Source organism: Cherax quadricarinatus, chromosome 24, assembly GCF_038502225.1.
Source record: "Cherax quadricarinatus isolate ZL_2023a chromosome 24, ASM3850222v1, whole genome shotgun sequence".
Lineage (NCBI taxonomy): Eukaryota > Metazoa > Arthropoda > Malacostraca > Decapoda > Parastacidae > Cherax > Cherax quadricarinatus.
In genome coordinates, this window is record NC_091315.1 from 10,932,071 (window position 1) to 10,958,629 (window position 26,559).

At 37.4% G+C, this 26,559-nt stretch overlaps 1 protein-coding gene across 2 annotated transcripts in view; it reads right to left on the reverse strand.

Annotated features, from left to right (window-relative positions):
- The window catches only part of Cdc50 (cell cycle control protein 50A), a 76,852-nt gene that overhangs the window by 33,013 nt on the left and 17,280 nt on the right, over positions 1-26,559 (reverse strand). The window contains exons 1-3 of one of the 2 annotated variants that reach the window (XM_053779565.2): positions 23,943-24,102; positions 17,123-17,268; positions 6,997-7,155 (exon numbers count right to left, since the gene is read on the reverse strand). In XM_053779565.2, the coding sequence (XP_053635540.1) occupies positions 6,997-7,155; positions 17,123-17,268; positions 23,943-24,087 (450 nt within the window). In that variant the 5' untranslated portion in view covers positions 24,088-24,102. Of the gene's footprint in view, positions 1-6,996; positions 7,156-17,122; positions 17,269-23,942; positions 24,103-26,559 lie in introns of those variants that run through there. The other variant, XM_070088172.1, reaches the window with a different exon arrangement.

Sequence of the window (26,559 nt, forward strand, 5' to 3'; positions counted from 1 at the left end):
ATAGAAAAATAGTAATAAACATTTTATTTTGTTTGTGTAAACAAGTTTTGTAAACAATGTAGTGACAACAGTGTTTGTGCAGTTATTGTGAAGTAAATAAAGAGAAAAATCTTACAAAATAGTGCTCATATTGGTCTCCCAGGCCATAAAAGTTACTTGAAAAAAAAATAAAAAATAAAAAATAATAGAAAAAAGTAGATAAAAAGAAAATAAGAAGATACTGGGCGAGCGGCAGTCAGCGATGCTGCCACATGCGGTTCATTTTCTGTCAACTTCACGCCTCCATATCTCGGTAAGTATTGATAGCAATAAAATTTTTTTTAGCCTATAATGTTTAGAAAAAAAAAACTATCTTGTCATAAGAAAAATTATTTTTTTTTTTTTAAATTTCTCGACCCTGAGAACTAGTCTGGGAGAGGACCTGTCAACCCTGAAAGGTAGTGTTGTTCTCAGGGTCGAAAATTTTTCGAAAAAAAATAAAAATTGTTTTTCTTATGAGATAATAGAGAATCTTTTCCTCATCATAATGACACCAAAAGTATGAAATTTTACTGAAAACTTACAGAATTATGCTCTCGCGAAGTTAGCGGTCTCCATGATGTTTATGCATCGGTGATTTTGCCCACATTGAGTCCTATTTTCAGTCAATTCCAATGTACCAGTTGACAAAAATCATAACTATTTTGCTAGAACTCCATTTGTTCTATCGAATGAGTACAAGAAACCACCCATTTACCAATTTCAACTAACCAATAAAGTGGTCAGAAATTGGCAATTTGGCAAATTTCACACAAATTTCAAAAGATGCCAATTTCCAAATATGGTCCAGAATAAACAAGACAGACATTCATGGCACTAAAATAACATTTTCTCTGTTCATTAGTCACATCCCCAGGCCCCTCTTACATTTCTTTTGCTTTCCACTTTGAATTTTTATTCTGACAAAAAACAGTAGATTTACTGTCATGCAGACTACTGCATCAGTGTAAAAATGGTATAAATAATATCGGCACACTTGTGAAAGACTATCAGTCACCAGTTAACATGTATTGGACGCGTGGCATGATCTGTTTACTTTTGAACACTGGCAAAAATCAAACACTTCTGCTACTTTGAGCTGAATTTCAAGGTACTTTTCACTGTAAAATCAAATCATAATCATCTCAATTTCTGTAATATGTCTTCCATTCTATAAAATGAGACCAAGAAAACGAGAATACAACCATAAATACCATACGAAAATACACTGCAAATTCGCTGCTTTAACCCTTTCAGGGTCGGCAGGCCCTCTCCTAAACTTGTTCTCAGGGTCGGAAATTTTTGAGAGAAAAAAAAAATGATTTTTTTCTTATGAAATGATAGAGAATCTTTTCCCAATCATGACACCAAAAGTATGAAATTTGATTGAAAACTTAGGGAATTATGCTCTCACGAAGTTAGCGGTCTCGACAATGTTTATGTATCGGCGATTTGCCCACTTTGAGCCCTATTTTCGGCCAATTCCAATGTACCAGTTGACAAAAATCATAACTATTACTCCAGAACTCCATTTTTTCTATCGAATGAATACAAGAAACCACCCATTTACCAATTTCAACTATTCAATAAAGTGGTGTGAAATTGGCAATTTTGCCAATTTCACAATTTCAAAAGATTCCAATTTCCAAATAGGGTCCAGAATAAACAAGACAGACATTCCTGGCACTAAAATAACAGTTCTTCTGTTCATTAGTCATGTTCCCAGGAATCTGTTACATTTCTTTTGCTTTCCACATTGAATTTTTATTCTCACAAAAAAATGGAAGATTTACTGTTATGCAGACAATTGCATTAGTGTAGAAATGGTATAAATAATATCAGCGCACTTGTGAAAGAATATTAGACTCGCCAGCTGATGTGTATTGGACGCATGGCTTGATTTATTTACTTTTGAACTTTGGCAAAAATCGAACATTTCTGTTACTCCGAGCTCAATTTCAAGGTACTTTTAACTGTGAAACCAATAAAAATCATTTCAATTTCCCTAATATGTCTTTCTTTCTATAAAATGAGACCAGGAAAACTAGAATACAACCATAAATAGCATACGAAAATACACTGCAAAGTCGCTGTTTTAAACCAAAGACACAATCTGGATTTTTTTTATACTGTGCACACTGACCACATAGATCCATTCTTTCATATGTAGGTCTACCAGTTTTCTCTTGCTAGATTTGAAGGCGCTAGAATTTACGCGTCCTAGTACGGCACCAACCCTGGCGTGCAAGCTGTACTAGTATGATACCAATCCTGAAAGGGCTAATATGTCAAAAACATTGGCTTGTAAGACGTATATATACAGCCAAAACAGTCAAAAGGTTAAAGGAAGCTTTGGATTGTTACTGGCCTGTGACAGTGCCAATTTGCAAAGTTTTACTTCAACCCCACAGTTGTCCTTGTCTGGTAACTCATGCAAGGTAAGCAAATTCATTGTTAAAAAAAAAAGATTCCATCAGTATTGTAGAGAATTTGAAATAGAACACAACTAATGAAAGAAAACCAGGAAATGTTGAAATCTCTCATTGTTATGGCAGTTTAAAGTTTCATGAGTTTAGTAAGACTTTAGCCCTTTAACTGTTTTTGACATACTAGTACACAGAGAGCCAGATTGTGCTTGACGTACCTGTATATCAAATTTTCATGAATTCACATATTCTGCCAGCCACCATTTTAATCTCGTATGAGGACAGAGAACCTTCCCAGAGCATCAGTAGGATTACAGAACCTCACCAGAGCATCATGAGGGATCAAAGAACTCACCAGAGCAATGTGCAGTCAAAGAACCTCATCAGAGCAACATGTGGTGAGTTTAGTACTGATTTACCAATTTGTTAGTGCTCTAGAAGAGTGAGTTATCTGTTAGTGATTTTGGGGATTATATTATCCACATAGCCCAGTCTCAGATTAGTCCTCATAGGTTAGCAAGGAAATATTGCAGGATTAAGAACCATTAAGCATATTGGAGAATAATGGTATGTGTAAACTGAATGTAAGTAGAAGTTTGTATGTATGATTCACCTTTCAACTTGTGTGTTCATAAGACTGAAGAAAAATCAGCAGTCTTACCAGAGTACAGTTCTCTCCACCACTTTTTATCAAATTGGCATCAGGGAGCAACACTGCCTATTAACAATATACCAACTTTCTCTTTACCAGATAAGAGTGACAGCTAAATCAATGCAATGAGGCATTCTCAAGCTATTATTATTTTTTTTTTATTAACACACTGGCCGATTTCCACCAAGGCAGGGTGGCCCGAAAAAGAAAAACTTTCACCATCATTCACTCCATCACTGTCTTGCCAGAAGGGTGCTTTACACTACAGTTTTTAAACTGCAACATTAACACCCCTCCTTCAGAGAGCAGGCACTGTACTTCCCATCTCCAGGACTCAAGTCCGGCCTGCCGGTTTCCCTGAACCCCTTCATAAATGTTACTTTGCTCACACTCCAACAGCACGTCAAGTATTAAAAACCATTTGTCTCCATTCACTCCTATCAAACACGCTCACGCATGCCCGCTGGAAGTCCAAGCCCCTCGCACACAAAACCTCCTTTACCCCCTCCCTCCAACCTTTCCTAGGCCGACCCCTACCCCGCCTTCCTTCCACTACAGACTGATACACTCTTAAAGTCATTCTGTTTCGCTCCATTCTCTCTACATGTCCGAACCACCTCAACAACCCTTCCTCAGCCCTCTGGACAACAGTTTTGGTAATCCCGCACCTCCTCCTAACTTCCAAACTACGAATTCTTTGTATTATATTCACACCACACATTGCCCTAAGACATGACATCTCCACTGCCTCCAGCCTTCTCCTCGCTGCAACATTCATCACCCATGCTTCACACCCATATAAGAGCTTTGGTAAAACTATACTCTCATACATTCCCCTCTTTGCCTCCAAGGACAAAGTTCTTTGTCTCCACAGACTCCTAAGTGCACCACTCACCCTTTTCCCCTCATCAATACTATGATTCACCTCATCTTTCTTAGACCTATCTGCTGACACGTCCACTCCCAAATATCTGAATACATTCACCTCCTCCATACTCTCTCCCTCCAATCTGATATCCAATCTTTCATCACCTAATCTTTTTGTTATCCTCATGACCTTACTCTTTCCTGTATTCACTTTTAATTTTCTTTTTTTGCATACCCTACCAAATTCATCCACCAACCTCTGCAACTTCTCTTCAGAATCTCCCAAGAGTACAGTGTCATCAGCAAAGAGCAACTGTGACAACTCCCACTTTATGTGTGATTCTTTATCTTTTAACTCCACGCCTCTTGCAAAGACCCTCGCATTTACTTCTCTTACAACCCCATCTATAAATATATTAAACAACCACGGTGACATCACACATCCTTGTCTAAGGCCTACTTTTACTAGGAAATAATCTCCCTCTCTCCTACATACTCTAACTTGAGCCTCACTATCCTCGTAAAAACTCTTCACTGCTTTCAGTAACCTACCTCCTACACCATACACCTGCAACATCTGCCACATTGCCCCCCTATCCACCCTGTCATACGCCTTTTCCAAATCCATAAATGCCACAAAAACCTCTTTAGCCTTATCTAAATACTGTTCACTTATATGTTTCACTGTAAACACCTGGTCCACACACCCTCTACCTTATCTAAAGCCTCCTTGTTCATCTGCTATCCTATTCTACGTCTTACTCTTAATTCTTTCAATAATAACTCTACCATACACTTTACCAGGTATACTCAACAGACTTATCCCCCTATAATTTTGCACTCTCTTTTGTCCCCTTTGCCTTTATACAAAGGAACTATGCATGCTCTCTGCCAATCCCTAGGTACCTTACCCTCTTCCATACATTTATTAAATAATTGCACCAACCACTCCAAAACTATATCCCCACCTGCTTTTAACATTTCTATCTTTATCCCATCATTCCCGGCTGCCTTACCCCCTTTCATTTTACCTACTGCCTCACAAACTTCCCCCACACTCACAACTGGCTCTTCCTCACTCCTACAAGATGTTATTCCTCCTTACCCTATACATGAAATCACAGCTTCCCTATCTTCATCAACATTTAACAATTCCTCAAAATATTCCCTCCATCTTCCCAATACCTCTAACTCTCCATTTAATAACTCTCCTCTCCTATTTTTAACTGACAAATCCATTTGTTCTCTAGGCTTCCTTAACTTGCTAATCTCACTCCAAAACTTTTTCTTATTTTCAACAAAATTTGTTGATAACATCTCACCCACTCTCTCATTTGCTCTCTTTTTACATTGCTTCACCAGTCTCTTAACCTCTCTCTTTTTCTCCATATACTCTTCCCTCCTTGCATCACTTCTACTTTGTAAAAACTTCTCATATGCTAACTTTTTCTCCCTTACTACTCTCTTTACATCATCATTCCACCAATCGCTCCTCTTCCCTCCCGCACCCACTTTCCTGTAACCACAAACTTCTGCTGAACACTCTAACACTACATTTTTAAACCTACCCCATACCTCTTCGACCTCATTGCCTATGCTCTCATTAGCCCATCTATCCTCCAATAGCTGTTTATATCTCACCCTAACTGCCTCCTCTTTTAGTTTATAAACCTTCACCTCTCTCTTCCCTGATGCTTCTATTCTCCTTGTATCCCATCTACCTTTTACTCTCAGTGTAGCTACAACTGAACAATGATCTGATATATCTGTGGCCCCTCTATAAACATGTACATCCTGAAGTCTACTCAACAGTCTTTTATCTACCAATACATAATCCAACAAACTACTGTCATTTCGCCCTACATCATATCTTGTATACTTATTTATCCTCTTTTTCTTAAAATATGTATTACCTATAACTAAACCCCTTTCTATACAAAGTTCAATCAAAGGGCTCCCATTATCATTTACACCTGGCACCCCAAACTTACCTACCACACCCTCTCTAAAAGTTTCTCCTACTTTAGCATTCAGGTCCCCTACCACAATTACTCCCTCACTTGGTTCAAAGGTTCCTATACATTCACTTAACATCTCCCAAAATCTCTCTCTCTCCTCTACATTCCTCTCTTCTCCAGGTGCATACACGCTTATTATGTCCCACTTTTCGCATCCAACCTTTACTTTAATCAACATAATTCTTGAATTTACACATTCATATTCTCTTTTCTTCTTCCATAACTGATCTTTCAACATTACTGCTACCCCTTCCTTAGCTCTAACTCTCTCAGATACTCCAGATTTAATCCCATTTATTTCCCCCCCACCGAAACTCCCCTACCCCCTTCAGCTTTGTTTCGCTTAGGGCCAGGACATCCAACTTCTTTTCATTCATAACATCAGCAATCATCTGTTTCTTGTCATCCGCACTATATTCACACACATTCAAGCATCCCAGTTTTATAAAGTTTTTCTTCTTCTCTTTTTTAGTAAGCATCTACAGGAGAAGGGGTTACTAGCCCATCGCTCCCGGCATTTTAGTCGCCTCATACAACACGCATGGCTTACGGAGGAAAGATTCTTTTCCACTTCCCCATGGACAATAGAAGAAATAAAGAAGAACAAGAGCTATTTAGAAAAAAGAGAAAAACCTAGATGTATGTATATATATATGCATGTATGTGTCTGTGAAGTGTGACCAAAGTGTAAGTAGGAGTAGCAAGATATCACTGTTATCTAGCATGTTTATGAGACAGAAAAAGACACCAGCAATCCTACCATCATGCAAAACAGTTACAGGTTTCTGTTTCACAGTCATCTGGCAGGACGGTAGTACTTCCCTGGGTGGTTGCTGTCTACCTACCTTACCAAGCTAATACATGAAAATACAGTAAAATATAACTAAAAATAAACCTTTAGGAAACCACTATAGGTATCCTCCTTTACAAGGAGTATGTTTGATTATTTAAATAACTAACATAAGTGTAAAAGAATTTTCAGTGGTACAGTATTTAGTGATTTCCATTTACTTACATTCTTTTCAAAGGATTCATGTACGGTAAAATTTTCTCGGCAGATACACAGTTCTGCAGGATTATCCTTAATGACATCTCGACATAATCTTGCATCTCCATTAGCTAGTGTGTGGTTTATACTGAGGCATTCAGTGTAATCTAGCTGTAATTCTTGCACCTGAAATAAAATAAATAATTAAATAAAAGCCATGTCAGAGAGATGGGAGAATACAAACTGTGCATACAGCAATACCTTGATTTAAAGGACTAATGGAGGGAGAAGGTGTCCATAAATGCTGACTGTTAAATCTAAATGAAAGGATTGTTTTTAATGACCATAACAATGGCCAATCCTTGATTTAATGAACTTCATCCATTATTTCTGGATGTTGTCTGACCACAGATTTTATCCATTAAACCTGAAATATGTTAAATCATGATACATTAAATCGAGGGTTTTGCTGCATAGCAACAAAGTCAGGTCAGGGTTCTAGAGGACCCTGACCTTTGTAGCTATGCTACTGTCCTGTATTGCTACTGTACTCTAATGCTATTTGAATTACTCGTCATCTTTTACTTTTCCAAAATACAGTCTCGCTCTTAGCTGTTATATTAAAGATTTATAATTTTTTTTTTAATTTGATTTCAGCAAAACTTAGGGTTTTTCTAGTCTTTGTTTTAAGCAAGCATTCTGAGGGAATGCACCTCGGTAGTGTTTTGCCTTGCCATTGGTACTGTGATCAATATGAAAGTCAACAACACACACTACCAAATTTTTTTTACAATGTCTAGGAGTAAACATGACACTTATGAACTATATTTTTACGTAATTAAATTTTGAATTGATTATACTGACATATCTCCGATTAGCAATTGTACACTTACTGAACATGTTGGTGACTGTGGTAAGAAAGATACATATGTGAATGGTTATAAAAGCAGTAGTAGTACATATAATAATTGAGGAGGTAAAATTACTAAATTAGATGACTGAGATAAGGAACAAGCTAAGGAAAATATTACTAAATCATAATGGAAAAAGTGTTTATCCATTTTAGATGAATCTATCTCTTTCATGGAGAAATCATTTACCTTTACACAGTACTATAATGTACAATACCCTCACAGTGGCTGTCACACAAATACGTCAATGAGGCCACGGTCTCTCGGATAGCTCTATATCATGAGCTCAGCTCACTTGGGTAAACTGAGCAGTAAATTTTGGCCTAGATATGCAGTGTATAAAAAATTCTGCACTCAGGTTTTGTTTCCAATTTTCTCTTAACAAACATTAGTAAACAACCACTGGAACAAGGTCTCTTGTAGACTCCATGATGAGGCTTCAATAAGTAATTTCACAATAGAGCTAGGTACAGTTGACTGACCTAGAGAATTCTCTAATGCCAATGGTATCAATGACTGGATAGATATAGTTCTTAACAAATTACTTAGACTATATTACAAACATTTTCCCATAAAAACAAAACAGATTATGAATAAATGGCTAGGTTGCCCATGGCTAACTAACAGCATACTAAGATCTAATGATAAGAAACATCAATATGAAAAGCAATACAGACAGGGCTTAATAAACAAAGATATTATTAAACACTATGCATCAGTCCTCACCAAACTAATAAGAAAGGCTAAGCAATTGTACCGCTCCAGTAGATTCACCGAAACAAGAGGAGATATAAAAAAGACCTGGAAGATACTCTCTCAGATTCTGGGCACCCACAAACTGAAAAGAAAACTAGGGATGTTGTCCTAACTAAACCGAATGAAACACAACTACAGTGTATTGACTTTTTCTCAACCATAGGATCAAATCTCGCCAGTAAAATCCCAGGTACCAATACCCGAGCAAGTGATTACTTAGATGGGAATTTTCCAACCTCCTCCTATCTTGCACCAACCGAGCCCATGAAGGTCACCATGATTATTAAGTAGCTTAAAAATAAATCAGGAAATCTGGCTCAAGTCCTGCCATTATTGTACAAAAGAGCGGCTCATGTTCTTTCGCCTGCTATTCCATTACTCTTTAACAAATCACTAGAAACCCGCACTTTCCTGACACTACTCAAGACAGGAAGGGTTACACCAATACACAAAGGTGGTGACCCCACAGACATAAACAACTACAGGCCAATATCAAACGTGTCGTTGCTATCCCAAATCTTTAAGAAACTTGTCCACAAGAGATTATATTCCTTTATAATAGCACAAAGCATCATGAACCCCTGCCAATTTGGCTTCAGGAGAAGCAAAAGCACAAACGACGCAATTGTAAAAATGCTAGACCTGCTTTACACAGAACTTGAAAAATGAATATCCATTAGGACACTTCATCGACCCAAGGAAAGCTTTTGACACATCAGACCACAGCATCCTACTCCACAAACTTGGTCACTATGGTAAAAGAGGCTATGCACTTACATATTTCAAATCCTACCTTACTAACAGGCATCAATATGTCTATTAACCCTTTCAGGGTCCGTCCCGTAGATCTACGGCTTTACGTTCAGGGTCCAAACCGTAGATCTACGCCATGAGCTCAGCTCACTCTGATAAACTGTGAGTGGTACATTTGGGCCTAGATATGAGAGAATACATCTATGTGGTATGTGTGCACCACATAAAACAGATCCTGCAGCACACTGTGTATAATGAGAGAAAAAATATGAAATCATGATTTTTCGATTAAAACAGCAACTTTGCAGTGTTTTTTCGTATGTTTTTTATAGTTGTATTTGCGATTTCTTGGTCTCATTTGATAGAATGGAAGACATATTACAGAAATAGAGATGATTTTGATTGGTTTTAGCACTGGAAATGGCTTGAAACTGAGCTCAAAGTAGCAGAAATGTTAAATTTTTGCCGATATTCAAGAGTAAACAAACGACCTCACACGTCTAATACACGTCAGCTGGTGGGTCTAATATACATTCACAAATATGGTGATGATATTTATACAATTATTACAGTATTGCATAACAGTAAATCTTCTATTTTTTGGTGTGAATAAAAATTCATTATGTGAATAAAAAAATCAAAATGGAATTTATTTGTAAAGCCTCAAAACATAACTAATGAACAGAGGAAATGTTAGTTTAGTGCCAGGAATGCCTACATTGTTCATTCTGTACCCTATTTTGAAATTGGAATATTTTGAACTTTGTGTTAAATTGGCCAAATTAACAATTTCCGATCACTTTATTTTGTAGTTGAAACAGTTGACTTGGCGATTTCTTGTGCTCAATCGATAGAATAGAAGTAATACTAGTGAAATGGCTAAGAATTTGGTTGATTGGAATAATGTAATTGGCCTAAAATTGGAGTCAAATTCGGCAAAATCGCCGATTCGTAAATATCGCTGACACATCAAAATTCGCGAGAGCATAATTTCGTCAATTTTCCACCAAATTTCGTACTTTTTGTTTTATTACCTTCACAAAAAGATTCTCTACGATTTCATAAGAAAAAATAACAAATTTTTTTTTTTTAAATTCTTGGACACTGGTGCGTGACTCCAGATTTGGGCCTTGGACCCTGAAAGGGTTAAGGACACAACCTCATCAACAAGACCACTGGATACTGGAGTACCACAGGGAAGTGTCCTTGGTTCCCTTGGTCCCCTTATACATTAATGATTTTCCTAATGTATCACAACATCTTAAACCTATTCTCTTTGCTGACAACACGACTTACATCATCTCCCACCCTAATCTTGCCTCACTCAATACTCTTGATAACGAAGAGCTAGTAAAAATATCGACCTAGATGACTGCTAATAAACACATACTTAATACTGACAAAACCTTCTATGTTCTGTTTGGGAACAAAACAGGTGTTGCCCAGATGAACATTATGAGTGACAACACTTATTGCTAAACATAATGAAGGCAAATTCCTGGGCCTGCACCCTGACAGCAACCTGAAATTCAACAACCATATCCAACACATAATAGAAAAAAAAAGTATCCAAAACAGTTGGGATCCTCTCCAAGAAACGATACTATGTACCACAATCAGCCCTACTCACACTATACTATTCACTCATGTATCCCTACCTCATCTATGCTATTTGTGCCTGGGGATCAACAGCAGCAACCCACCTAAACCCAATAATAATCCAACAAAAAGCTGCAGTAAGAATTATCACACAATCCAATGCTAGATAACACACCTCCACTCTTCAAAGACCTAAACTTACTCACTGTACAAAACATTCACAGCTGCTACTATGCAACCTACATTTACAGAACCATAAATTATAATATTAACCCTTTGAGGGTCAAGAGCTTCAATCCTGAATGCCTACTGGAGGTTGAAAAAAAAAATTGATTTTTTTCTTATCAATATCTTAAGATTATTTTTGTTAGTGTTTTAGTAAAAAAAAAAAAAAAAAGAAAAAAAAAAAAAAAAGAGCAATTGCAATCAATACTTACCGAAATATAGAGGAGTGAAGTTGATAGAAAGTGAACCACTTACGGCAACATCGCTGACTGCTGGTAAAGCGGTAATCATTTACTTTTTTTTTTTCATTTAATTTTCAACATTTGATTTTTCATGCAACTAATATGGCATGTGAGACCAATATGAAGCATGTTGTATATAAATTCACTCGTTGTATGCTACACAATAACTGTACAAACAGTGTTGTCACTGTACTGTTTACAAAACATGTTTACAGAAACAAACAATAGAAAAATGTTATTACTATTTTTCTACATTATATATGTATACCCATGTACAGTCACTAGACATGTTCCTAGAACTGCTGCAGCTTGTGGAAGTCTTTGAAACATGATGTCATGCACAGTGGTGTTTTACACTCCTCACACATAAAACGAGCATTTGCGTTTTTTTGTGGGCGTTTTGTTGTACAGTGGACCATCAAGTCTCCTAATTAATCCATGCCAGAGAGTCTGGAAAAAGGCAAAATTTACAAATGGCAAAATCATTTTCCCCTTAAGAAATAATGTAAATCCAATTAATCCATTCCAGACACCCAAAAGTATTAACAAAAAAATATTTTTTTTTTACATTAAATATAGATTTACATACAGAAAACAATGAGACATCAAGTATAAAACAATAATGACATCACACTTACCTTTATTGAAGATTCTTGTTGGTGTATGGAAGACGGGAGGAGGGGAGAGGGTTAGGGTGATATTCCTCCACAAATGTTTGCACCTCACTCCACTTTGCACAAGCGATTCGAAGAGAATCACCACGGGCTTGGCGTCCCTAGTTTTGAAGATTCTCATTATCCATCTATCATTTTCCTAGCGGATGAGGTAGATACATTATTGTGGTCGTTGAAGGCGAGATCCTCTGACATTATCACTCCCAGGTCCTTCACATTACTTTTCCGCTCTAGTGTATGGTTAGAATTTGTTGTATACCCTGACACATTTTTAATTTCTTAAAGTTTCCCATATCTGAGTAGTTGAAATTTCTCCTCATTGAACTTCAAATTGTTTTGAGTAGCCCATTCGAAGATTTGGTTGATGTCCGCTTGGAGTCTCACGGTGTCTTTGGTGGAGGTCACTACCATGGTAATCTGGGTGTCATCCGCAAAAAAAGACACAGAGCTATGGCTTACATCTCTGTCTATGTCAGAAATGAGGATGAGGAACAGAATGGGAACGAGTACTGTGCCTTGTGGAACAGAGCTTTTTACTGTGGCTGCCTGAGACTTTACTCTGTTTACTATTACTCTGTGTTCTATTTGTCAGGAAGTTGTAGATCCATCTACCAACTTTTCCCATTATTCCTTTATCATGCATTTCGTGTGCTATTACATCATGGTCACACTTGTCGAAAGCGTTTGCAAATTCTGTGTATACTACATCTGCATTTTGTTTATCCTCTACAGCATCCAGGACCTTGTCATAGTGGTCCAGTAGCTGGGACAGGCAGGAGCGACCTGCTCTAAACGCGTGTTACCCTGGGTTGTGTAATTGCTGGGTGGAACAATCTTCCAAGTAGGGTGATAGAGGCTAAGACCTTGGGAATACTAGTGAAATAGCTATGAGTTTGGTAGACTGGAACAATGGAATGGGCCAAAAAAAAAGAGCATAGAGTGAAATTGCTGATGTGTAAATATCGCCATTGGGTTAAGTGTATTCTAACCTAACCATTCTCTAATCCGGCAAAATCACTAATCTGGCACCCTACAGGTCCTGATCATGCCAGATTAGTGATGGTCAACCTGTACTGAAATAGAGATGATTCTGGTTGGTTTCTGGACCGAAAGTAGCTTGAAATCGAGCTCAAAGTAGCAGAAATATCCATTTTTTTTTCCTCACTTTCCCGAGGACTGGTATGGCCCCCTACAACCCCTTAGTCTCTTTTATGACTTTTTAATAGGTCTGATTCAATTACTGGGACACTGTAAACCATAACCAATCATTTTATTTTTTTTTTTTTTTTATTATCACACCGGCCGATTCCCACCAAGGCAGGGTGGCCCGAAAAAGAAAAACTTTCACCATCATTCACTCCATCACTGTCTTGCCAGAAGGGTGCTTTACACTACAGTTTTTAAACTGCAACATTAACACCCCTCCTTCAGAGTGCAGGCACTGTACTTCCCATCTCCAGGACTCAAGTCCGGCCTGCCGGTTTCCCTGAATCCCTTCATAAATGTTACTTTGCTCACACTCCAACAGCACGTCAAGTATTAAAAACCATTTGTCTCCATTCACTCCTATCAAACACGCTCACGCATGCCTGCTGGAAGTCCAAGCCCCTCGCACACAAAACCTCCTTTACCCCCTCCCTCCAACCCTTCCTAGGCCGACCCCTACCCCGCCTTCCTTCCACTACACACTGATACACTCTTGAAGTCATTCTGTTTCGCTCCATTCTCTCTACATGTCCGAACCACCTCAACAACCCTTCCTCAGCCCTCTGGACAACAGTTTTGGTAATCCCGCACCTCCTCCTAATTTCCAAACTACGAATTCTCTGCATTATATTCACACCACACATTGCCCTCAGACATGACATCTCCACTGCCTCCAGCCTTCTCCTCGCTGCAACATTCATCACCCACGCTTCACACCCATATAAGAGCGTTGGTAAAACTATACTCTCATACATTCCCCTCTTTGCCTCCAAGGACAAAGTTCTTTGTCTCCACAGACTCCTAAGTGCACCAGTCACTCTTTTTCCCTCATCAATTCTATGATTCACCTCATCTTTCATAGACCCATCCGCTGACACGTCCACTCCCAAATATCTGAATACGTTCACCTCCTCCATACTCTCTCCCTCCAATCTGATATTCAATCTTTCATCACCTAATCTTTTTTCTTATCCTCATAACCTTACTCTTTCCTGTATTCACCTTTAATTTTCTTCTTTTGCACACCCTACCAAATTCATCCACCAATCTCTGCAACTTCTCTTCAGAATCTCCCAAGAGCACAGTGTCATCAGCAAAGAGCAGCTGTGACAACTCCCACTTTGTGTGTGATTCTTTATCTTTTAACTCCACGCCTCTTGCCAAGACCCTCGCATTTACTTCTCTTACAACCCCATCTATAAATATATTAAACAACCACGGTGACATCACACATCCTTGTCTAAGGCCTACTTTTACTGGGAAAAAAATTTCCCTCTTTCCTACATACTCTAACTTGAGCCTCACTATCCTCGTAAAAACTCTTCACTGCTTTCAGTAACCTACCTCCTACACCATACACTTGCAACATCTGCCACATTGCCCCCCTATCCACCCTGTCATACGCCTTTTCCAAATCCATAAATGCCACAAAGACCTCTTTAGCCTTATCTAAATACTGTTCACTTATATGTTTCACTGTAAACACCTGGTCCACACACCCCCTACCTTTCCTAAAGCCTCCTTGTTCATCTGCTATCCTTTTCTCCGTCTTACTCTTAATTCTTTCAATTATAACTCTACCATACACTTTACCAGGTACACTCAACAGACTTATCCCCCTATAATTTTTGCACTCTCTTTTATCCCCTTTGCCTTTATACAAAGGAACTATGCATGCTCTCTGCCAATCCCTAGGTACCTTACCCTCTTCCATACATTTATTAAATAATTGCACCAACCACTCCAAAACTATATCCCCACCTGCTTTTAACATTTCTATCTTTATCCCATCAATCCCGGCTGCCTTACCCCCTTTCATTTTACCTACTGCCTCACGAACTTCCCCCACACTCACAACTGGCTCTTCCTCACTCCTACAAGATGTTATTCCTCCTTGCCCTATACACGAAATCACAGCTTCCCTATCTTCATCAACATTTAACAATTCCTCAAAATATTCCTTCCATCTTCCCAATACCTCTAACTCTCCATTTAATAACTCTCCTCTCCTATTTTTAACTGACAAATCCATTTGTTCTCTAGGCTTTCTTAACTTGTTAATCTCACTCCAAAACTTTTTCTTATTTTCAACAAAATTTGTTGATAACATCTCACCCACTCTCTCATTTGCTCTCTTTTTACATTGCTTCACCACTCTCTTAACTTCTCTCTTTTTCTCCATATACTCTTCCCTCCTTGCATCACTTCTACTTTGTAAAAACTTCTCATATGCTAACTTTTTCTCCCTTACTACTCTCTTTACATCATCATTCCACCAATCGCTCCTCTTCCCTCCTGCACCCACTTTCCTGTAACCACAAACTTCTGCTGAACACTCTAACACTACATTTTTAAACCTACCCCATACCTCTTCGACCCCATTGTCTATGCTCTCATTAGCCCATCTATCCTCCAATAGCTGTTTATATCTTACCCTAACTGCCTCCTCTTTTAGTTTATAAACCATCACCTCTCTCTTCCCTGATGCTTCTATTCTCCTTGTATCCCATCTACCTTTTACTCTCAGTGTAGCTACAAATAGAAAGTGATCTGATATATCTGTGGCCCCTCTATAAACATGTACATCCTGAAGTCTACTCAACAGTCTTTTATCTACCAATACAAAATCCAACAAACTACTGTCATTTCGCCCTACATCATATCGTGTATACTTATTTATCCTCTTTTTCTTAAAATATGTATTACCTATAACTAAACCCCTTTCTATACAAAGTTCAATCAAAGGGCTCCCATTATCATTTACACCTGGCACCCCAAACTTACCTACCACACCCTCTCTAAAAGTTTCTCCTACTTTAGCATTCAAGTCCCCTACCACAATTACTCTCTCACTTGGTTCAAAGGCTCCTATACATTCACTTAACATCTCCCAAAATCTCTCTCTCTCCTCTGCATTCCTCTCTTCTCCAGGTGCATACACGCTTATTATGACCCACTTCTCGCATCCAACCTTTACTTTAATCCACATAATTCTTGAATTTACACATTCATATTCTCTTTTCTCCTTCCATAACTGATCATTTAACATTACTGCTACCCCTTCCTTTGCTCTAACTCTCTCAGATACTCCAGATTTAATCCCATTTATTTCCCCCCACTGAAACTCTCCTACCCCCTTCAGCTTTGTTTCGCTTAGGGCCAGGACATCCAACTTCTTTTCATTCATAACATCAGCAATCATCTGTTTCTTGTCATCCGCACTACATCCACGCACATTTAAGCAACCCAGTTTTATAAAGTTTTTCTTCTTCTCTTTTTTAGTAATTGTATACAGGAGAAGGGGTTACTAGCCCATTGCTCCCGGCATTTTAGTCGCCTCATACGACACGCATGGCTTACGGAGGAAAGATTCTTTTCCACTTCCCCATGGACAATATGAAAATAGAGTAAATCTTCTATTTTTGTGTGATTATGTATTCAAAATGGAAGACAAGTGTAATACTGAAGAAGCCTGGGGATGTGACTATGTAAATTTTGAAAACAAAATTGTTAGTTACTCTCTAGTGATCATGAAAAGCTGTATGTAAAATGATGGGTCCTTTTTTTTCTTACAAGAGATGCTTTTGCAGGTGAAAAATTTGCTTGCACTATATGGATGCACCATACCAACAATACAGTAGTTATGGTAACAAATGCAATCATTCTTAACTAGTTCTACAATTAAGCATTATACAATATTGTACATATTTGCGTAGTTATATTTATGTACTCTTAGTTTATGACAATATAACTACTAATTCCATAACATAAGCAAAATAATACCAACACTTCGCGAGAAAAAGAGTAGGGCAGCACCAAGAGGAACAAAGAGCAAACCAATCAGAAAAAAGGCCGGGAGAACTGTGTCAGCTGTCAAGATGGGCTGCCAAGCTGGAAGTCGTTGCTGCTTGAACTTCTGTTTAAACTTGGAATCTGAAAAGAAAACAAAAGGAATTAATTTGAAATGAGAGATGTATAAAACTTTAAATGAGAACAAAACTGTCACTATTATATTACAGTAATGGTTTATAAAACCAACAAGTACATAAATAAAACACATGTGCAACACTTCAGTATCTTTATTGTGTACCTTTGCTGTATAGCAATGGCAGAATTGTTGTAAGTCATATATGTATAGAGGCAGGTCAAAGAGTCTTGCAAGGACGGTGCCTCATACATGCAATGCAATTAGAGGTGATGTAGATGGAGTTTAATGTATGGAAAACTAATCAAAGTTAAACAAAAAAATAATTAACAGTTAGTATAGAGCAAATGCCAGTGACAAAATTTTAGAGTTGAGTTTGAGTTTACTGAGCACTTCTCAGTCAACAGTACTGATATACACAAGTATCAAGATAAACAAAGCTGTAACTGAAAATAGAAAATTATACCTCCAAGAATGATACCCAATTCATAATACACTTTTTAAAAATTAAATATTAAATTAAAATTAATTTTTATTTCTAATAAGCCAAATAAATTAGTTACATTTGATCTTATTTTAATGCAGATATATGATGTGATATAAGGCATTTTGGGCACACTAATCATAAGGCTTACATAAAACTTACAGTATATCTAGACCTAGTATATAATTTAAGTCAGAATAGCTTGGGTAAATAAAATTTAAGTCAGTATAGCTTGGGTAATTCATTACAATCATACGCACAATGAGACAGGCTGCATATGAAGAATTGGTCAATTACAAATAAAATGTATTGAAATTTCATTGGTTCAATGACTGAGGTAGTGAAATCTAAGCATGAGAATTTACAGAGCTAACAGATATAACATTTATGAGAGATTTAAGAGGAGCTTTTTAACAATACATATTAGTAAAGATGTTGGCAGATGGGGAACTTACAGCATTTTCAGACAGAGTATTCAGGGATGTTGGGGGAATAGAATACCCACCATTTTGGAGTTTTTTAAAGAAATGTTCTGAACATGTGCACTGAATTTTAGTCTGCTGTCCAGGTGTATTCCTAAGAATTTACCATCATCCTGTCTATCACACTCAATAATGAGTATGAGTTTGTTAATTGCAATCCAAGTGCGTACGCACGCGCGCACACACGCACACACGTGCGCGCACACACACACACACACACGCATATATATATACATACATACATGTATTTAGCAAGTTCAGCATTTACTGTACTGTGTTGCTGAGTGCAGCCAGATCAGGATTTGAAACAATAAAAGTTGTGTCATCGGCAAACAGAATTGGTAAACATACACTTTGCGTGTTAAAAATGTTAAGTGTCTAGAAAGTCTCTAGATGGAGCCTTGGAGCTGTTTATTTTATATTTACTGTATATACAGTACAATTATGTATAATTCATACGGAAGTGATCAATTATATTTAGTTGTTTCTGAAGAAATACACAGGAAGCTTTAGTTACAGAAAACACTATGGTCTAAAATTACAATGGAAAATCCCCAAGAAATCCATATCTTTGCTCAAACCTAGTTTAAGTAACACAGTTTTGAAAAGAAATATTTGGAATTAACCTATTATTTATATACTGTACTATGACACATTTGCTTGCTCACATTAATCTCGGGTGTTGTTTCTCTTTCGAGATGGTGACTAAGCTGTAGATTTGAGTAAAAAAAATTTCAGTTCAATTATTAGAATCTCATGCTGGTTTTAATCAATGATTTCATTTCATTTCTCTGAGAGCCACTTAACATTTACCTGTGAAAGGGAATTTTAAAAATTTACCCAAGTTCAGTTACTTCTTTGTATGCAATCATACAGAGTATAGTTCCAGGTGAAAAATATATTGCTATAATTCTAATGTTTTATCAGAACATTAAATGATAAATAACTTTTTATATATTATTTATACAAACTTTAATCCCTCAGGCTTACTGTAACAAATTCTTAAGTTTTCAATATTGTTGCATGTTTGTGATTAAGATATCATGGTGTAATGAATAACAAACAGTGTTTAATATTAGAACACACGTTCAACAGCTTCATAATGTAGCTATATTTTCACACTACCTGGCACTGGAATTCATAACTGTAATATACTAAACATATTCATTATTTAAAATAGTGCAGTATGTGTGTATATCTTGCCATGTTTAATGTACAAGGTAAATACAGTAGAACCTCAGCGTTTGAATGTACCAGACCACGAACAAACTGGAGTCCGAACAATTTTGTTCAGACGAAATTTACCCAGTCTTTGAACATTTTTCTGGAATCCAAACACGCTGGCTTGTTTAAAATTATTTTTATTAACACACTAGCCGATTCCCACCAAGGCAGGGTGGCCCGAAAAAGAAAAACTTTCACCATCATTCACTCCATCACTGTCTTGCCAGAAGGGTACTTTACACTACAGTTTTTAAACTGCAACATTAACACCCCTCCTTCAGAGTGCAGGCACTGTACTTCCCATCTCCAGGACTCAAGTCCGGCCTGCCAGTTTCCCTGAATCCCTTCATAAATGTTACTTTGCTCACACTCCAACAGCAGGTCAAGTATTAAAAACCATTTGTCTCCATTCACTCCTATCAAACACGCTCACGCATGCCTGCTGGAAGTCCAAGCCCCTTGCACACAAAACCTCCTTTACCCCCTCCCTCCAACCTTTCCTAGGCCGACCCCTACCCCGCCTTCCTTCCACTACAGACTGATACACTCTTGAAGTCATTCTGTTTCGCTCCATTCTCTCCACATGTCTGAACCACCTCAACAACCCTTCCTCAGCCCTCTGGACAACAGTTTTGGTAATCCCGCACCTCCTCCTAACTTCCAAACTACGAATTCTCTGCATTATATTCACACCACACATTGCCCTCAGACATGACATCTCCACTGCCTCCAGCCTTTTGCTCGCTCCAACATTCATCACCCATGCTTCACACCCATATAAGAGCGTTGGTAAAACTATACTCTCATACATTCCCCTCTTTGCCTCCAAGGACAAAGTTCTTTGTCTCCACAGACTCCTAAGTGCACCGCTCACCCTTTTCCTCTCATCAATTCTATGATTCACCTCATCTTTCACAGACCCATCCGCTGACACGTCCACTCCCAAATATCTGAATACATTCACCTCCTCCATACTCTCTCCCTCCAATTTGATACCCAATCTTTCATCACCTAATCTTTTTGTTATCCTCATGACCTTACTCTTTCCTGTATTCACTTTTAATTTTCTTCTTTTGCATTCCCCACCAAATTCATCCACCAACCCTTACACCCTTTCATTTTACCTACCGCCTCACGAACTTCCCCCACACTCACAACTGGCTCTTCCTCACTCCTACAAGATGTTATTCCTCCTTGCCCTATACATGAAATCACAGCTTCCCTATCTTCATCAACATTTAACAATTCCTCAAAATATTCCCTCCATCTTCCCAATACCTCTAACTCTCCATTTAATAACTCTCCTCTCCTATTTTTAAGTGACAAATCCATTTGTTCTCTAGGCTTCCTTAACTTGTTAATCTCACTCCAAAACTTTTTCTTATTTTCAACAAAATTTGTTGATAACATCTCACCCACTCTCTCATTTGCTCTCTTTTTACATTGCTTCAACACTCTCTTAACCTCTTTTTTTCTCCATATACTCTTCCCTCCTTGCATCACTTCTACTTTGTAAAAACTTCTCATATGCTAACTTTTTCTCCCTTACTACTCTCTTTACATCATCATTCCACCAACTGCTCCTCTTCCCTCCCGCACCCACTTTCCTGTAACCACAAACTTCTGCTGAACACTCTAACACTACATTTTTAAACCTACCCCAAATCTCTTCGACCCCATTGCCTATGCTCTCATTAGCCCATCTATCCTCCAATAGCTGTTTATATCTCACCCTAACTGCCTCCTCTTTTAGTTTATAAACCTTCACCTCTCTCTTCCCTGATGCTTCTATTCTCCTTGTATCCCATCTACCTTTTACTCTCAGTGTAGCTACAACTAAAAAGTGATCTGATATATCTGTGGCCCCTCTATAAACATGTACATCCTGAAGTCTACTCAACAGTCTTTTATTTACCAATACATAATCCAACAAACTACTGTCATTTTGCCCTACATCATATCTTGTATACTTATTTATCCTCTTTTTCTTAAAATATGTATTACCTATAACTAAACCCCTTTCTATACAAAGTTCAGTCAAAGGGCTCCCATTATCATTTACACCTGGCACCCCAAACTTACCTACCACACCCTCTCTAAAAGTTTTTCCTACTTTAGCAAAAAATATTTACACACAAAAGCCCTGTTTCAACAGTGCTTTGCAGTGACATCTGACACTGACCTAACTTTCAAGAGACTTTTGGAAAAGTTAGTTCAACATCCTAAAGTATGAGTCTGATAATTAAAGCCTGGGAAATACTGTTACAGACACTGAAATTTTTGCAGTTCAAACACCACCTATTAAGTTCAAACACCGAGGTCCCACTGTATTGTACTGGAATCACATGATCATTAACATTTAAATATAGGCATGATTAGCATTTCAAATGTATAATCTATGGGAGTTATGTTGGTACTCAATCAAAATTAATAATGAATTGTATATTTCCTATTAATTTTAATTCCTAATAATAAGTCATAGTTTTAGCAAGCCTGAAATGCTCTGCATTATCAATGGTTTTCCAAATGCAGAAGTTGTACTTTTTTGTATCTTTTTTTTTTTCAACAAGTCGGCTGTCTCCCACCAAAGCAGGGTGACCTAAAAAGAAAGAAAATCCCCAAAAAGAAAATACTTTCATCATCATTCAACACTTTCACCTCACTCACACATACTCACTGTCTTTGCAGAGATGCCCAGATACAACAGTTTAGAAGCATATATAACATACCCCTCCAAACTGCCAATATCCCAAACCCCCTTCTTTAAAGTGCAGGCATTGTACTACCCGTTTCCAGTATTCAAGTCTGGCTATATAAAAATCATTGGTTTTCCTGAATCCCTTCACTAAATAATACCCTGCTCACACTCCAACAGCTTGTTAGGTCCCAAAAACCATTTGTCTCCATTCACTCTTACCTAACGTGCACACACATGCTTGCTGGAAGTCCAAGCCCCTCACCCACAAAACCTCCTTTACCCCCTCCCTTCAACCTTTTCGAGAATGACCCCTACCCCGCCTTCCTTCCCCTACAGATTTATATGCTCTCCAAGTCATTCTACTTTGATCCAGTCTCTCTAAATGACCAAACCATCTCAACAACCCCTCTTCAGCCCTCTGACTAATAATTTTAATAACTCTACACCTCCTCCTAATTTCCACACTCTGAATTCTCTGCATAATGTTTACACCACACACTGCCCTTAGACAGGACATCTCCACTGCCTCCAGCTGCCTCCTCGCTGCAGCATTTGCAACCCAAGCTTCATACTCATATAAGAGTGTTGGTACCACTATACTTTCGTACATTCCCTTCTTTGCCTCCATGAATAACGTTTTTTGTCTCCACAGATACCTCAATGCACCACTCACCTTTTTTCCTTCATAAACCCATCCACTGACAAGTCAACTCCCAAATATCTGAAAACATTCACTTCTTTGATACTTCTTCTCTCCAATGTGATATCCAATTTTTCTTTATCTAAATCATTTGATACCCTCCTCACCTTACTCTTATCTATGTTCACTTTCAACTTTCTACCTTTACACACCCTCCCAAACTTGTCCACTAACCTTTGCAACCTTTCTTTAGAATCTCCCATAAGCACAGTATCATCAGCAAAAAGTAACTGTGTCAACACTCATTTTGTATTTGATTCCCCATAATTTAATTCCACCCTTCTCCCCAACATCCTAGCATTTACTTCTTTTACAACCCCATCTATAAATATATTAAACCATGGTGACATTACACATCCCTGTCTAAGACCTACTTTTACTGGGAAATAATCTCCCTCTCTCCTACACACCCTAACCTGAGCCTCATTATCCTTATAACAACTCTTTACAGCATTTAGTAACTTACTACCTATTCCATATGCTTGCAACATCTGCCACATTGCACCCCTATCCACTCTATAATATGCCTTTTCTAAATCCATAAATGCAATGAAAACTTCCCTACCTTTATCTAAATACTGTTCATATACATGCTTCAATGTAAACACTTGACCTGCACATCCCCTACCCACTCTAAAGCCTCCTTGCTCATCTAGTACGACTATTTCTTTTAACTGTCCAGGTGGGTGGAATTACTGGAGGTGACACACAGAAAACTGCGTCCGGTAATTACACCCACCAAGACAGCTGCGACCGAAGGTCAGCTAGACGAGACGAAGCTCACACACTGCTCTATTTATAAATAAAATTCATTTTCATTTTTACAAAGAAATTAAAGGAATAAATATACTTTAATAGTTATTTCTCAGTAAGCAATTCAGCATAATACAGTGCATACTCTCTGAAAGAGGGGTGGGGATGCTCCAGTTTGGAGAGTTATTTTAATCTGAATTTCATTTGGAGACCAAGCTTTGTCCTAAAGTGAAATGTCATCTTAAAAATGTTTCCATGCTGCCTAGTGTCTTTATTGTAGTATGTATTAACTATTTACAGAACATTGTTTTAAAAATAATACTGCCATAGCTCAACGTTACCTAATTTACGTCTCTTCTCCTCTGCTGCTTTTCTTTCGTTACTTATCAGGCGATATTTGAGGTCCTGAATTTGGTTCTCCAAAAGAATTACTTTTCTCTCTATAACTTTAACATGCAGTGGTGTCTCTCCCTCGGCACCAGGCATGATTGTGTTATGTTAAAGAGGTGTATCTTTGATGAATCTGTAGTGTCCTATCAAGATAGTAAAATAACAAATGATTTTTAAAGAAATAAATCAAGGAAACATTACTCTGAAACAATTGTTTTTCCTTTCCCATTCAGAGAGTTCCTTTTCTTTTTTGAATTCATAAAAAAATCATAAGAAGTTCATGAAAAGACTATTTCATCAATTTATTATGCAAAACCTTATTTTAACACATTTTATTACACTCAGTACAAAGATGAGCATATCAACTGTCAATACAATACTAAGCTTTCACATAATGAACATCTAAAGATAATGTTTATTGGCATTCTAGATTTTAGTTACATTCACAATATGTACAGTACAAACACAAAGTTTTTTTTTTTTTATAAATTCTGATAACTTCATAAACACCATTTAATATACTGTATTATTACTAGCTTTTCTTATCACTGTTCTGACACAGCTACTACACAAACAACACTGAGCTCTCTGGCACTGCAAGACCTTCTGCTTTCTCATTCCACCCCCCCACAGAATGGCCCATAACCCCAGCCGCCCCCTCTACGAGCCACGCCCAACGACCATCCCCTAATGGCTCTTGGTATGTGCAGGAGGGTCAGGGAAACCCAGAAAATACCAACATGGCAACTATATACTATGTTGCCACTTATTTCCAAACAAATGCATAAGATCTTCATAGTTTGTTTAGCATATTTATATTACAGTGCAATGCTCTTGGATATTTTAGCCTTTACAAGCCAAGTCCTTCAATATAATGAAAGGAAAACAAGAATGATACATACCTATGAGAATACCCAAAGTCTTATCAAAACAGATGTAACCCATTAATTACTCTCTAACCGAATAAGGATGAAGACAGACCAACAGGAAAATTGCAACTCAAGAATGATTGCATGAGAAGATAAGGGCAGAAAATATCAGGTGAGAGATGACCTTACAGACCCATTGTTATCAGCTCTCTCACTCCCACTGGATCAATAAACTGCCAACAAAAAGAGAGAGGAAGAAATGGAGAACCAGGAGAAAATATTTTATTATAATTAAAATAAAATGGGATGCACTAATGACTACCTTGTGATACGTGATTCTTGCACAACATTTTCAAGCTGAAAATTAAACCATTCAACCATGAATAAATTTTGGTATCGTTTAAAATTAAGCAGTAGTATGTGAATAGAAATATACAAATTAAATCATATACATGTATATGTATATTACACTGTAAAGCACGAAACCTAGAGTATATGACAATATTACATTACTATACATAAATATGTAAAGAGCAATATATACAATGGGTTAATTGCTTAAAAATATATGAAACACAAAATCCTTGAAATTTTTTGAAAATCCCTTCTTTGGAAGATATGAGGATTGAGTGGAGACGTGATAGTCACACAAATTTATAAAAAGATATGAAAAATTAAGAAACAAGATTTTTGGATCTATCAATAGGGAGAAAAAAAGGGGGGCTACAATTTTAAACAAAGACAAATAAAGATACAGATAAGAGGATAAAAAGTATTTGTTTGTGTTACTGTTAGGTGTTACAAGTGGTCTTAAGTTATAATAATAATAAATGTTTGTCATTCTTGTCTCTACAGACTAATACTTTTAAGAACAAAGAAGAGAAAGAAGACAGAGGAGAGGAAAGAAAAGAGGAACAAAGAAAAGAACAGGAAAAAAATAGAAGAAAATCTTCAGGTAATTTTTTTCTAGCCTTGCCTGAATCTATAAAAGGTTCATCAATCTGAAAATCATGAATATGAAAATTACCAAGAGTGCAGAGGGAAGGGGGAGGGGACCCAGTAAGGCTCATTTACTCTTGTATTATACAGAGAGGTGAGGGGAACATTTACATTCATTATGCAGGACGCGCGAAGCAATCCAACTGGTAATTTAGGCAATAGGTGTACTCGTAAAACAAGAGTTCCAGTTTTATATGGAGAACTTACATCATCAGTATGATATTATTAGTCACTAAAGTACATAATATACTAATTATTTACAAGTGAAAAAACTGTATCTATAAACAACTGATCTTACTTATTGAATTAAAGGCAAACTCGAAGACAAGACATTTTGTAACATTAGCTTTTGTTTAAGGGAAAACATTTCACTCTGTATAGACTTGAAGTTTTATAAAGTCATGACATGATAAAACTCTACAAAGTATGAAACACAGCCTCAACGATAGCATGTTTTGAAACAGTGAACACCTTGAAGATTAATAAATTAAAAATTTTGTTAAGCTATTCCTAATACTGTACATAAGAGCACTTATAAGAAGAATGTACAAATGAAAATAATGCTTAACAATTGTAGCATAAATTTAGGCTAATAAACTACAGTGGACCCTCGGTTATCGGCCATTCCGCTTATCGGCCAACTCTCTTACTGGCTGGTTTCTCGCCTTCCGGTTATCGGCCATTATTTCACTTATCGGCT